Source organism: Rhipicephalus sanguineus, chromosome 1 (assembly GCF_013339695.2).
Source record: "Rhipicephalus sanguineus isolate Rsan-2018 chromosome 1, BIME_Rsan_1.4, whole genome shotgun sequence".
In the NCBI taxonomy this organism is placed as follows: domain Eukaryota; kingdom Metazoa; phylum Arthropoda; class Arachnida; order Ixodida; family Ixodidae; genus Rhipicephalus; species Rhipicephalus sanguineus.
The window spans coordinates 270,754,582-270,772,653 of record NC_051176.1 but is presented as its reverse complement, the minus strand read 5'-3'; the positions used below and the strand labels follow the sequence as shown (position 1 = coordinate 270,772,653).

Genomic DNA, 18,072 nt, shown 5'->3' with positions numbered 1-18,072 from the left:
GTGCGATGCGCTTTTTTGATGCGGTTTCCACTTGATGTGCTCGCAATGGCAGAAACAAGCACATCATGGTTTTTTACGAACCATATGGCACACCATGAGTGCAAAACTATGAGAGAGAGAGACAGACTCGACAAGACGCGCCGGCACTTAATCGTGCCGGCGTGAGTTTGAGTTATTTGATCATACATTCTTATGCAAAATGTCTAGCCCCACCCGCCATGGTGGTTATGGCTCTCGACTGCTGTCACGAAGGTCGCGGGATTGAATACCGGCCGCGGCGGCCGCATTTTGATGGAGGCGAAGTGGTCGAGGCCCCGTGTCAAAACACCAGATGGTCAAAATTTCCGGAGCCCTCCACTACGGCGTACCTCATAATCATAACGTGGTTTTGGGACGTAAAACCCCAGCAATTATATATTTAAACGTTTAGGCGGGAAGAAGACAAACAACTCTGTAGGACAGGGCAGACGCGAAGTACCAACCGATTTTACTCGTTGCCTAAATGTAGCGTTAGTACAACACTTCTTGCTGTTTTGCTGATGGTGCTAGAGAGGCTGGTGCTCATGTCTCATGATGTGGTTGTATATATGCTCCTGTTATGGCAAGGAATAAGATCAGTTGGTCGTTGGCTCCCTATCAAATTTATACAGTGCTCTGTCTTCATCGCGCCTAGCTGTTCGCATAAGATTAAGCACAATTCTGAGGTTGCGTGTAACTTAATGGGCACGTGTTTGGGACAAAATAAAAGGCGAGTAGGCTAAGAAAATATCTTTGATGGTGATTTATTGCGACAATAACGTTAAAACGAGATCAGAATACGGTCCTCTCGGGGTTAGGAGAGCGTGCACTTTCAGGCATTCTCGTCGACGCGTCCATCTTTCCTTCTTGGTGAGGCATTTCAGAAGTTGACCGTCTGTACCACCAGCACCTCGTAGTCTGAGTAGCAATGCTCCTCGCCGCCGTACGGGATAGAGAGGCAGCGGCGCGAAGGCTGCACCTTGCCGATTGTGAGCGTGCCCTCGTGGTAGGTGCGGCCGATGTAGAGCGGCTCGCCCGAAGCGCACACGCCACCCTGGACGGCACCGGTGGGAAGTGCGCCGTCGGAAGCCGGCGCCCAGGCGAACGGAGTGCCATCCGAGATGAGAGCCTGCGACAAGGCCAACGACCGCATTCATCACATTGAATATTGCCCGTTTATACACTGTATTGCTGTTGCGTGTGCGTGCGTGTGTATGCGCGAGCGTGCATTGTGTGTGTGTGTTTGTGCGTGCGTGCGTGCGTGCGTGCGCACTGTGTCTGTTTATGTGTGAGAGGGAAAAGCAGATGTCCTATACAATACTGTTGTGATGAAACTTCTTATCTTATACGAAGCTGCCTACTTTACATAAGGGAGAAATGTTTTATCGTTATTGTTATTCTGCCAGTAGCCGTAGAAGCTCGCCCAGGCCGTGTTCTCAGTTGGCCATTGCGTTAACACCAAGTCACTGCAGCTGCTCGCTAGAAGCGATTCAAAGGGCATAGGCGTGCGCATTAAGCTAGGGGGCCAAGCTTCACCGCAGTGCCTCCCACCTGGTCGAGTCCGAAAGAAAACAAGCTCCGCAACGGATGCAAAAATGAAAATGAAGCGAGGATGTGTTTCTCACGACGACCTGCCATTGGTCCCCTTCTTTCCGTAAAGGGAACAGATCTTGGAATGCAGCATCAGGGGTCCTCAGTGCACATTAAATAATAACGTGACAGGTCTGACTGGGCAAAGGCACGGGGCACAATTGGCGCCCCCCTTTAGATGATTAGAGGGGGCGGCCGCCTCCCCTGCTCCCCTGTGCACACGCAAAGGGGGTAGCGGTCGCATCCTGTAACAATATGTTATAAACATATTTATTATAGCATGCTGTTGCAAGATCCGATCGGTACTGATACCTTGTATCGCTTCTTGTACTCGGTATCAGAAGCGATACAAGGTATATCAGAAGCTTCTGGTGATAACGCGATGACCTGTTGAAAAGACGCCTTGGACAAGCTTTTCCTAACTAAAGAACGTTTATTACTTCTATTACCTCGTACTACACGGCAGAAGGGCGTATAACAAATGCATGCTCAAGTTGATGCCGTGCCAGACAGCAAACGCATCTACTATAGCATTGGTTGATGGCGTGCAAGAACGTTAGTAGATGTTTCGGCGGGCATTACAGGTGTAATTTCCCAACGGAGATATTTGGTGGTGGGAAGTTCTTTTAACTGCTTCGAATGTCACGAAGGAAAAGCAAGAAAAATCTCGAGCTGTGCTATACCTGGTAGTCCCTGTGGCAGTGCTCGGCGCCCTCGTAGGCAACGTAGCAGCAGCTGTGAGACGGCACCACCTTGCCCGGTATCACCTCGCCGTTGTGCACAGCGCGGCCGATGTAGATGGTCTCTCCGCTGTCTTCACCGCCAGGCACCGCGTTGTACGGGATGCGGTTCTCGAAGCACATGACCCACTCGCACACGGGCCTGTATGTGGGGGCTGCGAAACGGTGTTAAGCATCTCAACACCGCACAGGCTTCACTATGCCATTGGCAGGGCTTGTTGAAAATTTTCAATTTTGCATGTACATATACCTATACACGCGCACATACAAATGCCTGCACGAGCATGCGTAAAGTGGGGTTAAATAACACCCCCCCTCCTTCCCCACCGAAAGATATTTCTGGATACGGCCCTGGCGCTTGATTGTGGCTTAGCAAAACGCTTGAGAGTATTGAGAGCTCCTAGTTTATTGCGCCGTACGGTTTCTTGAAACTGGATGCACAGCGCAGTGATTTGTGTAGCTGGAATTTATTTTCCCAGGCGAGCTTTTCTATATGGATTATCTGTTTTGTTTTTACTTGAAATTTTGGTCGAGCAGTTCATTAATTTTCTTACGTCGAGCCCTTGAAAACTCCCTGTCATGGTATGCCGCACTGCATACAAAAGAAGTGACCATATGCAAAAGTTTCCGCAAATCGGCGTTTAGTATGTGATCCTAAGCTTGAGACCGTATAAAATTTCGCAACCTAAAGTGCACATCGCCCTAAGTTGCGGCCGATTGTGTGCGCAGCCCGGCACTGCTCCCATTCATTGACACTCAACTGCACAAATAAGTCGTTTCTGGCAATCTTGATTATGACATGCGATTTTCAAGCGCTGTAAAACACAGTTTGTATATAGAGTGGCCTTTCGAGAAACAGGGCGCATACCAAGCGCGATTATCAACAGAGCTTTAACACTCTCTGTGCAACGCTTCGAGCGCGGTACTGCGGGCCCTATACGACACTGGAAGAGCAATAAGAGATAAAGCAGCGCGGCTGGCGCTTGTGTAAAACGCATTAACCCGGAGCCCCCCGTGCACATATTCGGTACGGTAAAAGGTCGTTTCTGCTTTGAGACGTCCAATCAATTATGTAGCAAACATATCAGCAGAGCATGGAAGGTCGTAATCTCTCTGACTATGTTCGCAGTGCAACAGAAGCTCTAAGTATCGATCGTTATGCAGGAACACCGTAAGTTGTGTGCTTATTCGTGCATGGACTCAAGATAAATGATCGCTGCTAGGTTATTTTTGCGGTGTTGAGTTGATTGCACAAGCGACATAATACATATTGCGAAGTGATGGCATGCACACGCATACGCAATGTCGACACTACATCACCAATTAACGCAGCATTAATTCACCCGTCAGAATGATCGCTCTTCATTTCACTGTGGTATATCAGCGTTACCCGCGCCGTTTGCTTTATTTCCATGCGTTGTAACGTGCAATATAATTGCTTCGGTTATCCCTCCAAACGCGGGATAGAGACGTGTGATTTCTCTAGTCTACACAGTACGCATAAACTACAAGGAATGATGAAAATAAAGTGAAAGACGCGAGCGGGGCCCGTCGTTACACCAGTACAGTGTGTGAGGCCTGTGTGTCACTGCGTATGTCAACGTAGTCCATCGATTGCAGGACTCGGGGAAACCAGCTATGACGTGCAGGTCCATACGTATGCTCGATAAAGAGAGCCGTCGTCTCACAGTGCACTTCCCTATGGAAACCGCCGCCGAAACGTTTTATGTTTAGCATACAGCGCACGGTTATTGCTTCCTCGTCCGTCGACCAGCCGCCATCGCAAATATTTCCCGCTGACCACGTCTGTGCAAAGTAAAGTAGTGGTGTGCAAATAGTGAATTTTAAGAATGAATCGAATGCGAATACGAATCGAATAATATTCAAATAGTTTACGAATAGTAAGGCAACCACTTCCAAAGCAGCTCTGCAATGGTGATGTAACCATTTCGAAACCGCCCAATAATTCCACAACATTTGAAACAAATATTTACAACCTCTAACAAAGGAGCATTAAGATTACTTTTAACAGTTAAAAAAAAAGTCACACTCGTGTAAACTGAGGCAAGCGCGTATACAGCAGCAACTACAGCGTTAGCAATATTCCGTAAATGCAGGTTGAAATATCGCAGTGGCTGCAGTATTCTAGGTGGCACTTTGTCAACAGATTTTAAATAAAAGTGATATATAAATATTGAACAATATTCATGAGTCAACATCATGAATATCATGACGAAGATAGTGAATTGACGGCTCTGTCGCTTCGGTGACACTGGAGTTTTGCGCAAAAACGCGTTCATCCTTTGATCAATATATAGCGCCGATAGTCGCGTAAAACCTTGGGCTGCATGCATATCAGCGGCAATCCGATGTTAAAAACAGAAACCGTTACCGCTCTTTTCCCACATTTCGTTCCTTTGAGAGAGAGAGAGAGAAAAACTTTTATTTTCGAAACCCAAGTCCGGGTCTGAGCTCTAGGGTCGGTGATTATTATTCGAAAAGTATTCGAACAATATTCGGTAATTCGAACATGCGCGATTCGATTCGAGTACCGAATCGAATAGAACGCTATTTGTTATTCGAAATTTTCGAATATTCGCACACCCCTAAACTTAAGCCGTCTCTCCTGAATGTGTGTGTATTTTCCTTGATATAAGTCCTCGTTACTGCTGCACTTCAACTCCATAGGCGTATCTACCGAGGGGGGGGGGGGGGGGGGCAAGGGGGGCTCTAGCCCCCCCACTGAGAACTGTTAGGGGGGCGGAGCCCCCCCACTTTCGACAGTGGTTATTGTCGGCTGCAGACTGGGAAACTAACAAGTCGTAATGTTTTACTTCAACACAGCAATAACGTAACTATGTAATAAAATTTGTCCTACGATTCTGCTGTGACGACTGTCCTCCGTGCGTCATGACCACGCACTGTAGGCTCTCTGCGGTGCGGGCGGCCTATTCCACGCTTGCGCGCCTTGCACTCGAGCATAGAAGAGGAGGCATCGCTCAGCAGTGTCTCTATAACATTACAGCAATCTGTCATGATTTTATTTTGCTCTGCCTGGCCTGAAATTTAAGTAATCGGCGACGCAAATATTGGGGGGAACCAGTACACGTTTTATAGTCTGATCAAACGCTCTCCTTTTTCAGTAAATTCAGTTTCTCTCTTTGAAAACGAATAGCATCGCCACTGCTCCATGTCCAAGCTGCTGTGAGTTGAGTGTGCAGAAGTGTCCCGCATTTTAGTTGTGCCTATAGCCAGGACAGCTAAAATAGATTCCCACTTTAGTCTCCGATTAGCTTGCTTCATTTGGCTTATCATATGGTAGCCTCCAGCGATCGTGGCGGCTTGTAACAAGGCAGTGTACTCGAGCACATTGAGAAGCCCAGCTTTCAAGTTTGCCCCGTTACTTATCTACCTCACCAGGGAGGTGGTCAGCGTCCACGGTTTTCTGGACTAAGAAGGCTGCCTACCTGCAAAGGATTGTGTCTGTTCCTAATAATGTTTATTTCTCTCTCTACCTCTTTGTCAGCAACGGTGAGTTCACAGAGAGTTGTACACGCGCAAAAACAGGTCAACATCGTTATACTACAACTGAAAGTATCTATCATACACATATGAATCCATCTCGCCCGCTGCTATAAGCAGCCGCGGCCAATGTGATTGGCGGGCAGCCTTCTTAAATAACGTTCAGAAAGAGGCACTGTCTGGTTATTCCGAAAAAATAAAATGAGTTATTGTTCAGCACAGTAATGTGCTGCTTATTGTGCACACTTCATTTTAACGCTGCGAGTTTTCGCAGACTTGTGGCGTCGCGTAACAAGGAGGCGATTTTATGGCACATCGAAAATTTTTGACGAATAGCGAAGAACTAATGACAAACAATACGCCGCATTGAAAATAGTTCATTATTATTTATTTTTTACGCAGTCATGTTTTTTACGCACTCACGCGTCATGTTGTTGCGTCGTTTTACGAGCAGGTGTTGTGAGCATGACCCCGAAAATTTCGACCAATCATTAACAGCTAACGACCTATACGAAAAGAAACAATGCAGGGTAGTTTAACGTTATTATCACACACATTTTTCAAGGAAAATTTCAGCTTACACAGTGTACGTAGGTTGTTTTAACTTGTTTACTTGGAGGAACCGGAGGGGAGGAGTAAAGGGCCACTTCACCGCTTTTCCGTCCCCCCCCCCCCCCCCAAGCTGGGAAAAGTAGGAGGGCAAGGAACGACACCTAGTATATAAATTCGTAGTCGTTTATAATCTTATAACTATACACAACCAGCTCAATGTGGTTTCCTTAAGTATTAATCGACTGAACTAGAGCTTCTCCTTTAGAAAGACTTTACATTAGTGGGCTCTAACAGCAAAGAAATTGGCACTCGGCTTATCCTGAAGGCTTCTGCGAAGTACCTTGCTTTGTCAACCACATGTTTTGTTCAATAAGTGAGGGTTTAAGGTACTACGTACATAGCAGAGTATTCATACTCATCGTATTTACAACGCCCAACTGAGACTGTGAAGTTTGCAGATGTAATGCTCAGATGAAGAACAAGTTACGTGTGGCTGCACTTCTTAAACTTCACGATAATATTTACAAAATGTTCTTAAACACTGCTGTGTTGTCGCGGTATAGGGCGGCCCAGCCTGCACAATCTGGTTGTGCAGATTCTTCCTTGATTTAAAGCAAACAGTTTTGAAAAGCAAGTAATCTGATCAGCTCTATGAATATAAAAAATCACCTCAAATATATATATATATATATATAGACGCCAGCCCCCCCCACTCGCGAACGAGTTGGTACGCCACTGTTCAACTCATTACATAATGGTCAACCAACAAGCCAACATCGCCACCCTCGACGGCGCTTATACGCCTTTGTTTCAGAGTTAACTGTGTGGAGATATACAGAGCTACTATTCAGAGCCACGTTCCACACAGTTAGTATGCCTGTTATACGATCGCTCAGTGCGGCGTTCTGCTCCTAAGCATCAAGTCGCTGGTTTGAATCCCGGCTGCGGTGGCCATATTGCGACAGGGCAGGATTGGAGAAGCCTTTCCCTACCGCAGGTGTATCAAATTAACCCGATGCCACCTCTCTACCTCTTCCCATCAATGGTATCTCTCATAAGGCATCGATGTTTCTTTGAGCCGTTAAATCATCACTGCACTTCTGTAATTTGTGCTTGGATTGCGGTTACTGAGTCAACAGATTAAAGCTACACGAAAGCCAGGTCGGCTTCTTGACTCTCCCGCCTTTTCAAGCGATGTTCCGCGAAGGGCGCAGCTAAAGAAAGTGCAACCTTATCTCCTGCAGCACTATCGCCCGCGAACTTTGGATTGCGCTGCTGCGAGCAACAGATAGCGAACAAGCTGCTACAGAATGAATGCGTCAACAGGCAAGACATGCTAGAAGGATATGCTGAAATTGCAAGTTGCGATATACTCTATAATCGCCGGAAACAAGTCGATAAGAGCCTGTACACGTGGACATTATTCCATGGACACAGCTTTCTCATGGTGTTCCTCGATAAATGAAAAATGTGCGGATGATTGTTGGAGGCATATTGGGTAATGCAAGAGGTCACGATTACTGCCGTGCACGGCGTGCATGGCTTATCGCGCTCTGTGCGGGCGTGAAATTGTTAAAACTGGTAAAGCGCGAAGTAAAAGCAGTGAATCCGATCTGGGGTGCAGCGCGTGCACTTCGGCAGTGGTGAAATGCAAGCAGTTCTCAGATGTATGTTGCTGAAGTTCGCTGCCTCGTTAATGTCCCTGTTCGAGCGATATATACCCGATGACAAAGACGACAATCTGTATTTCGGTGCTGAGTGGCGGTAAGTATACGTACATACTATAACGACATACGACATGATCACAATTGTTTCTTATATGTATATACTCGCGTGTATGCCTGTTATTAACCAGCAGTACGAAAACCGATGGGATGAATGAAGCATATAAAAATAAAATCCCCCAATAGCTCCATGCGTAGCTGCAAGTCAGGTGGCCCGCCACTCACGCTCCTCTGTTCCCACGCCCCCTTTTATTAATTTGAGCGAACGTGTGCAGACAATGACGCCGGTGCATGATATCATCGTTCGTGAGGTCACTAAGCTAATTAAATGTTCCTGGCGCTTTCAGCGGAGCGGCTGCATTGTGATAAGTGCGGAAAGAAGAAAGGAAGGTAAGTCAAAATACATAAATGAGCATACTTGACCGTGCCGCATGCAAAGCAGGAGTGCAAAGTGTTCGGAACTCACCTCCGAAAGCGTCCATTTCTCACCGGGCGAAGTGAGCCGTCAAGAGACAGGAGTGCTTTGGCTGTCGCGGTATGACGCCAATAAATAGAGGCGTTTCAAGATAAGGTAGGCGAAGGAAGTGCTGATAACGCTCTGGTTGTACAGTGTGCCGTGGCAAGGCTCCACGTGTCGCTGGCGTTCGAATACAGCGTGCTCGGCTTGGCTAAGTAACATGCCGTATCTCTTCCCCATTTTCTCATCACTTGAAATGCGATCATGACCGTCATTTGCACCCTAAAAAGAAAAAAAAAGGTCGTTTGACTCTTTTTTTTTTTGCCCTTATATAACTCTCATGATAAAACTCTCTTTAAAGAGACACGTTAACTCTTTTTTGGAGATCCATAGGATGCGCGACTCTCCAAAAGAGAGTTGACGTGTCTCTTGAAAGAGAGTTATATATGTGAGAGTTACAGACCTGGCAAAAAAGAGCCAATGGACTCTTTTTTCTTCTTCTTAGAGTGTGTGAGTTATGAAGTAGCGTTCCTTCCTAACAAGATGTCTCCAGGACCATAGGCGTGCCCACGGGGGCCAGGGGGGGGGGCAGGGGAGGCGGCCTCCCCCCCTATTCACCTAAGAGGGGGGGGGGGCGCAATGTCAACCCCACACATTGACATAATAGGGAGGGCGGGCGCAATGTCAGTGCCATACATTGACATAATTGGGAGGGGAGGACGCTGCCCTGAAGGGGAACCCTGCGCACGCATGTGTCCAGGACCGCAAGCTCTGACCTCCGCGGAAGGATGGCACGCGCAAGATTGGAAATCATTGGGGGAAGCCTTCGTACAGCTGTGGACATAGGAACAAGCTGAGAATGATGATGATGACTCTTTCGGTACACAAGAAGTTGAAAACGCGGTAAAGATACATCTTGTCAGAGATCACTGTAAAAGATATAAATGCGCATACATCCCGTGAGCAGGATGTAGACGCCTAAGACAAAAAAGAAAGAAAGAGAGAAACACTGGCGAGACGTTTTAGTGGATACCAAAAAGATATACTGCATGCACTTGACTTCATATCCCCGTTCCATTCATTAATTCTTATCTTTTATGCACTATTTTTCTCTTCTGATTTATCGTTATTTTTGTGCAAGTTTCTTGCGTTTATCTTCCAGTGCTCAATAAACGAAAAACGTAAGTGTCTCGGAGGGCATTTTGTAGATCTATTTTGCTTGTAACTGTTGGGTTGGTTTCAGATAAGAGCACGCTAACAAAATAAAAATAAAGAGAGAACATTAATTTTGCGGGAACAATTTAGGGTCTGCAACTCATCTGCCCACCGTGTTCCGTGTTCGCTTGTGCTGCGACTTAGCCATTTAGCGAAGGAGCAAGCTCACAGTTCATCCTTTGCGCCCTCAGTTATATATATGCAGTCGGTGGCACCTGCAATATTTACAACGACGGGGCATATCGTCCGATGCCCTCGCAAGGTCGTCATTTGCGGATGGCTTATCTTGTTTTCAGATACCGGCATGTACGTACATACTTTGCAAACGTTGAGACCATGGTAATACGGCGTGCCATGAAAGACGAGGGATCATGCAGTTGGGGCCTTCTGCTCATAACTGGATTTACCCGATAAGCAAAAAGGAAAAAAAAAGCCCGACGGTTTCACGTGCAGAAACGACGATTTGATTGAGGCACGCCCTATAGACTTTGAGGCTCATTAACGCGCAAATGTAGACACGCGGGTGTTCTTGCTTTTCGCCCCCGTCGAAATGCGTCCGCCATGGCCAGGAATCGAACCCGCGTCCTCGAGCTTAGCGGCAGGAGACTTTACTTGTTAAGTCGTCACGACGGGTCGGGTAGCTACATTCAAAAGAACAAAAAAAAAGCATCAAATCATGCGCGCATAGTCATGATTTGAAACAACAGCAAAGTTTTTAATCCTACCCGAAAAACGAGTTGATTTACAAACACCCCACATCGCTAATATAACGAGCACACCGGTATGGCTGAGCAGCTAGAGTTATCTTGCATTTTCGCGTTAGCAGCTTAATTAAAAAAAAAAAAGGAAACGACTCACTTTGCCTCAATGAAGTGACCGGTTGCGCTTTGCCATTTAAATAATATCACTGCTTGTCCTGCAAATGAAGGTGCAAATGAAAACAGAAAAGAACGAGGGAAACTGCTGTTTTCTAACATTATGAATTATGAGAACATTATAAATTATGAGAACATTAGAATTATAAGAAATGCTAGAAGCTTCTTCAGGCTGCTGCTAAGGACGTGCAAGTGGCTTCATTCCCATAGAAGGCTTCCGCGTTCAACATCTATAATATAATAGTTTTTTTTTTAAATATTGCTGGTAGTGAATTACGCTTGTTGTCACCAGTTGCTCGTGGTAAAGGCCATGTCACCCTATGTTGGGAACAATGGTAACAAAACAAAATTCTCTTGAAACTTTTTGCGGTTTCTTAACGCTATAACGCCCGTTTTTGTGTGCGACAAACGGTTCAAATTAAGGTCCCAAAACAGGACGATAAATGTCGTTGCTGAAGAACTGCTTATCGTAGGTTCCCGTTGTTCTCTATTCTCTCCCACTCAGCGTGTTCGCTGCGGTTATCTTCCGCGTGACGACCCCTTTTTTTTGCAGTTCCCTCGGTGTGAATTTTCGAGAAGCAGGATGCGCTTTCACGTGGTGTCCTTTTCTTATTGTTTTTTTTTTCACACTCTTTTACAGATAACGTACACCGACGGTTTCACTGCCGTCGGGTCATTCGAGCATTTGTATACGAAATTTGTTGCCACTGTACAGATATTGTCATTTCCCTGCTTTAGTTTATCGTTCTCTACCTGCATGTATTTCTAAGGACAACTCTAGCTGAGTTCATGAAGGTTTATAGTTTTGAACACGACATTGCGCTATAGCGGCAATGTTAACTCTAGATCACAATCGCGAATGTATAATTTATGACTTACTCTCAGCATTCATTGTTTAATTCCCCTGGTAATGTTATGATTATGTAATGTCATTCCCATAATGGATATACTGTGAGAACTTTTCGTCTGGTGCTCTCTTTCTTGAGTACCACGGACATTTTCACAACAACAACAACAACAACAACAACAACAACAACAACAACAACAACAACAATAATAATAATAATAATAATAATAATAATAATAATAATAATAATAATAATAATAATAATAATAATAATAATAATAATAATAATAATAAATACCAGCCGGCCCAGAAAAGTAGGCGCTCAAAGATAACCGTGCGATGCCCCCAGTGTAATTCTATGGCTGTACAGGCAGAGTTCTGCCGCAAAAGATTTTTATTGTAAAAATACGGGCTCCAACAAAGTGAGGCGACGGTTTTCTGCTCAATTTTAGTGTCAATAACAGTGGCACTGTTCTGGGAGTGCTGAGAAGAGAAGGGTGGTTCGAGGTGTGCATCTTCAAGGCTGGAATCCCGTACTTCATAACTACACGTACAAAAAAAAGCAAATGAAGTCCACCGTAGTATCACTACCTAATTCGACTAGAGGCTCGCTCGAGTCCCGGTGCTTGAAGAGATCTTTGAACAGGCAATGTCGCTGTGCCCCAGCGGCAATCCCTGTTCAAGAATTTTTTTCTCTCGTCTATTATAAGTTGCGACACACGAAACTAAGCGTCCTTTGGTACTGGGCTGTCCTATATAAGGCGGCCACCTATATAGGACGACATTCCAACTGTGACACGCTCGATACTACTGGGAATATGACAGTGGTCCAATCGGCCACTTTATTCGGTCTTCTAAGATTCTTTAAAGTCATGTTCATTTAAGTAAAACGCCCGTCGCGCGTACATAAATATACGCCGCGAAGGAGGAGGTGTCACGTCTAGAAGTAGGAACTATATACATGCATACAAGCATTCCCAAATCACGACGGCACATGAAGTTTAACGTCACAAAGCGGTTCAGGCTGTGAAAGACTGATGGGCTCCGGATAATTTCAACCACCTGCAGCTTATTTAACGCGCGCTAAAATCGCACAGTATACACTGGCCTCTATAGCATTAGACTCCATCAAAATGTGACCGCGCGGCCGGGATCGAATGTAATATAATAATATCTGGGGTTTAACGTCCCAAAACCACGATATGATTATGAGAGACGCCGTAGTGGAGGGCTCCGGAAATTTCGACCACCTGGGGTTCTTTGACGTGCACCTAAATCTAAGTACACGGGCCTCAAACATTTTCGCCTCCATCGAAAATGCAGCCGCCGCGGCCGGGATTCGATCCCGCGACCTTCGGGTCAGCAGCCGAGCGCCATAGCCACTAGACCACCGTGGCGGGGCAGGCCGGGACCGAACCCGAGTCTTTTGGGTCAGTAGCCGAGCAGGCAAAGTAGGGACAGTGATGACGGAGCGAGATGTCTAGGTGATTATATGGCATTTTACCATCGAAATGACAAGAACAGCCATAAATGTCTTCCCGGCATTGTCAATAAATATCTAATGCCTTCTGAAGCAACTGCAATTAAATAATAGCGTGCCCGCAGACACTGTGGCTAGCCGAGACGGCCATGCACATGACGTAATCAGCGTAAGAACTGATATCAGGAACACGACAAAAGTGACGGCCCGCTCCTTCGTTCGTTCTGTCTACCTTTCTATGCGTGCGCCTGAATCTAAGCACACTTGCGTTTTGCCTCCATATGTGGCCGCCGTGGCTGGGAATGGAAACAGCGCCCTCGAGCTTATAGCAGCGCGACATCTTGACCAGTTACCACAGCGGGTACGGATTTGGACTGCATTGTACTCTGCTGTGGGAAAGCGATAAACCTGTCCCGAATGCAGGTAACCTTCATTTGTATTTAGAAAAATGGTTGACGAGTACGGAGTACTCTGTTAGTGGACAGCTGTGTGCAGCTGTCCCTGTTTAGACGATTTACAGAAACCATACAGTTTAGAAGAAATTTATTTACACTATGTACAGAGCATACATCCTGCGTGACATATCAGTGTTCAGGGACACATTCACATTTTCACAATTGTACATCACAAAAGCTAACACTTTCACATAGGGCGAACAGCAGAATATAACACCGAACACAAAGTGAATACTTAGAAAAGTTTCGTATATCCGAGGCCTGCTCTCATACTTGGGAATTCCACAAGCAATAGTTTTGATGGTGTGCAGGTCGCTATGCAACGGCGGCTAACGTTGGAGCGGTGGCCCCTCGCTGTCACGCGCCCGCACGTGACATTACTGGTGGATCGCGAGTCGCACACCATCAGGGACGTTGACAGAGAAAAACGGCTCGCGGAAGGAAGGAAGGAAAACTTTATTGGGCGAGTGAGTTTGGGCCCTTTACGGGCCCTGGACCACCGCACGGCCATCACATTGCGCCTATGTGTCCAGACCACGCAGGGCCAGGACACTGGCACCCCGGTTCACACAGCGCAGCTGTGCATCCAGATCCTACGACGCAAGGAGGGCCTCCCATTCCTCCCATGTACTGATGGCGGGCTGCTCCTGCGGGGGAGGATCGGCAGTTCGCGCTGGCTTGCGATTTATTGTGTTGGCTCGATATTACGAGCGTTACACATACGCGCTTAAGTGCTCCGTCTGACGCGAAATCCAGAACGTACTTGACGCGCCTACTTTATCCCACTCTACATTATGCACATTGTACCAACCTGGCGAGTGCCGCGGACAGATGTTTCCCACGTCTTGTGGAGGTGTCCCGAACCCCTGGCGGTAGACCCCATTCACAACCTTTCCCTTTCCGAGACCGCTCTTCGAGCCACCAGCTCGGATGATACGCTCTGGCTGGTTTACACGACCTACATAGAGATGTCGGCCAGGTGGTTCTTAGACGCTTAGGGACTGAACCATATTTAAATATATTAAATATAGTTTCAACCACCGCTGCACATACAAAAAAAATTTTTAGGCGACCTTAATGTTCAATATAAGTGGCTTTATTGACACTAGCCTCTGAGCGTTTGGCAGAACTTTGGTTCACTTGAGCAGAGTTTATAGGGAACCCAAGCTCAAGTTTGCGGCGCGACGACAGCGCCGCGCCAGCCGCGCTGCGGCTCTGTCGGAAAACACTGAACCGTCGCGCGGCCGACTCAGCCCCTTTCACGGCGGCGGTAGCGCACGTGCGCTCGCGTTCTTCTCTCGGTGCGGGTAACTGTGGGGCCGTCAGCTCGGCACGTTGAACCGAGAGGCTTGCTGTGCGAAGCTGCGCATTTCCACGATGGCAGAAGCGACCCCGCGGAAGCGCAAGCGTGGTCCGAAGTATTGCGGTTTAGTGGCCAGCCACAACAGTGCAGACAAGGCACACGATTCACGTGTTAAACTGTATCGGTTCCCGGGCGTGTCGCACGAGAAATAAAGGCGGCAAGCGTGGATAGCTGACAGCGCTGTCTCGCCTTCTATTTTGGCTGTCTGAGTTCATCGCTTTCGCTCGTTCCGACTACCTGAATCGGTAAGTAACGGGGCGCATGCACGCAGCGACTACAGTAATGATTACTCGCTGTCTTCTCGCATTGTTAAAGTCCAGTTACGGTTGTAGGTGAAGCAACCCTGTGTTTTGATTCCCCGTGCTCGTGAGACCTACCCGTCGTTGTTGAACGTTCACATTCGCGTTATACTGTTAGCGTTGCGCGGTTGGTTGAATTCAACTGAACTCCGCACATTGTCAGAAGTTCGGCGCCTGCATTTCACGCGTCGGGAAGGCTGCTTTATCACGCCGGAACGGACGTCTGTGCATTTTCAGCAAGCTTTGACATCGTTCTGCAGGTTTGCTTTGTTTTTGTCACTTTATTGGGGTGATATATATTTAAGCCGCTAAATATAACTGGCACTTAATACATGCTTTGCAATTGCAACCTTGAAGTAACCACCTTCTGACTTTGTGCGATTTTCTAGCCGCGTTCACGCAACAGGTTTTATACGCCTGTCAAGTCGATATCATAAAAGAGACTGCAAGCATGACGCGAGAGCCGAAAAAACGAGGCGAGCAGTTCATCTTGCTTCACAGTGGTTGATGCTCAGCTAGCTGCCTCGCGTCTTAATCGGCGGGTGATTCTCCAGCGGCACGGAGGACTTGACTCTAACCTTCTCAGGAAGCAGTGCCATGGCCGTATAATCTTTTTTTTCGCACGCCGCAAACGTTTGTTCACGAAAGTACACGGCTGCTACTGTAAGCATGCCATATCAAAACAACAATCATATGATTCGTAGTCCACGCCGCAGAACACCGATAGCGTGCACGGCTTCATTTCGGAGTGCATGTGGACCATTATTCATCTTTAACGTGACAGAATGAGACTTACCTCGAGGTATACGTCCTACACGGTGTAATCGCGACTTGGGAAATGCATTTCGCTTTGAGTCGGGCGTGGTTGTCGTCGATCGTCTGCTCTTCACCGTTTACGTGATTGACGAGCTTTCCTTATTTTATCAAGTTCGCTTTGCGGAAGTGCCAGTCAAGCTTGAAGATCCTTTTGAAGCCGCACTGCACGCGGTACATTGTGAGACGCCGGACGTGCACCGCGAGAGCTCTGCACGTGCACGGAAGTTAGCGGCAACGCGGTGGCGAGAAGGGAAAGCGCTCGCTGATCACGCCCCATTTTCTCTTTTTCTGCCAGAGATGGCGCTGCCTGTCAAGAGCAGCAGCGCCGCTAAGCGTTGCTTGGGAAGCCTATAGGCTAACTTTTGGTCATCAACTTGCATAGCTTCAGTGCACACACACAGTCCACTGGAACCGGGCTTGTTCGCCGTCGTTCACTTCAGTGAGTCAACTAATGAGTGAAAGAAGAATGTTCTGGAGCGGGTATGTTCCATCTTAGCGACCCACAACCACAAGAAAAAAAAAGTCACACAGTGCCCTAGGCGAAATGCATCGTCATCTTCTGCTTCATTCCTTACGTGCATAAGCGAGGGAAAGAGAGAAACGAAACACTGAAACGTAGTTTTCACTCAACAGCATTGGAAAAATTTTGTTCTTTGATCCTATCAAGAGATTGGTCACGTGTATGCGAAAAGGAAGACCCCAGTGTAGCATACGAATTGTTCTTTAACAAAATGATCATCTGTTACGACCAAGCCTTCCCGTTAAATCCACGCCATCAAATGAACAGCAAGATACGCAAACCTTGGATAAATGCGCAATTGCTACAAATGATAACAAGAAAGAACAAAATCTATCACCTGTTTATAAAATGCAGGAGTGCTGAACTGTTTATTTACTTCGAAAAATTTAGAAATGAGCTCAACGCTGAACTAAAGCAGGCAAATATTAAGTACTACGAACACTTATTTGATAAAATAAAGAACGACCCTAGGAAGGTTTGGAATGAAGTAAGAGCCCTCACAACTATGAAAAAACAGAGCGCTGACATGAACATAAAGACAACCACTGGCGTGTTGACAGGTACAGCAGCAGCAGCTGCCTTGAATGAATATTTTGTTTCCAGTGCCTAGTATCCTGATAAGGAGGAACACATTACCACACCTATTGCGAACGATTTCAGCTTCTCTAACTCAGTGATACTTACACCTGTTACCATGGGCGTAGGCAGGGGGGTGCAAAAGGGGCACTTGCCCCCCTCAAGCCACACTGGCACTTGCCCCCCACCCAAGCTATGCCAGCTCTCTCTCTCTCTCTCTCTCTCCCCCCCCCCTCCCCCAGCCGCGATGTAACACGGGCTTGCACCCCCCAAGGCAAAATCCTGCCGACGCCCATGCCTGTTACCCCTGCCAGCACCTCCTCTATTTTTTCAGTGCCTGGGCGAACGCTCTCCTCGGGCCGTCGAGCGCGCGCTCCGCCTCCGCTCGCCCTGCCGCGTGGTGGCTCTGTGCGAGTAGACTACGATAGGCTGGCACTGAACGACCGCGCGTATTGCGAAGCTCACGAATTCGTGTTTGCATCTGAATTTAATTGCATTCGTGCTTCTATGAGGCTTTCGCGGGTACAGGGGGATGGAAAGAAACACGAACATACTGGCGCGCTGTTTTCATCACGCTCTGACCGTGGTGGCAATAAAAGATGCTAGATGGTTTTGATTGTATCATGGATGGCTCCGTCTTTTCATCAATAATCCAGGCTACAACTACTTGAAAATAAATTCGAAACAGCAAGAAATGTAGATGCCACATGTTCGCGTTTCTTTCCATCCCCACTGTACGTATTCCGAAGATACACTTGTTATTGCCTTGGCGATTCTGACAATGAAATGTCAGGTTTTGATAATGACAGCCATGGCAGCTGTGAAATCGATTGGCCTAACGAATCTATTCTAGTGACAAAAGGCGATGCTTTTCTTGTCAGTTTTAGAAAAAAGAATTGACGTTCATTATATCGGTGGAGTCAAGAGGAGGAATAACCTGTCAGCGTCAGTGGGCACTTCCTGCGGAATAAGGAAAAGAGCTCAAAGTTTTACTGTCCTCCTAAGAAAGATATGGGGACTTTT

At 47.0% G+C, this 18,072-nt stretch overlaps 1 protein-coding gene across 1 annotated transcript; it reads right to left on the bottom strand.

Annotated features, from left to right (window-relative positions):
- Positions 1 to 873: 873 nt before the first annotated feature.
- On the bottom strand, positions 874 to 8,763 carry LOC119378962 (natterin-3). Its single transcript, XM_037648076.2, has 3 exons — positions 8,613 to 8,763; positions 2,292 to 2,503; positions 874 to 1,147 (listed from the first exon to the last, which is right to left on the bottom strand). Exons 1-3 carry the CDS (start codon positions 8,626 to 8,628, stop codon positions 899 to 901), a joined length of 477 nt encoding a protein of 158 aa, XP_037504004.1. The 5' UTR covers positions 8,629 to 8,763; the 3' UTR covers positions 874 to 898.
- Positions 8,764 to 18,072: the final 9,309 nt, after the last annotated feature.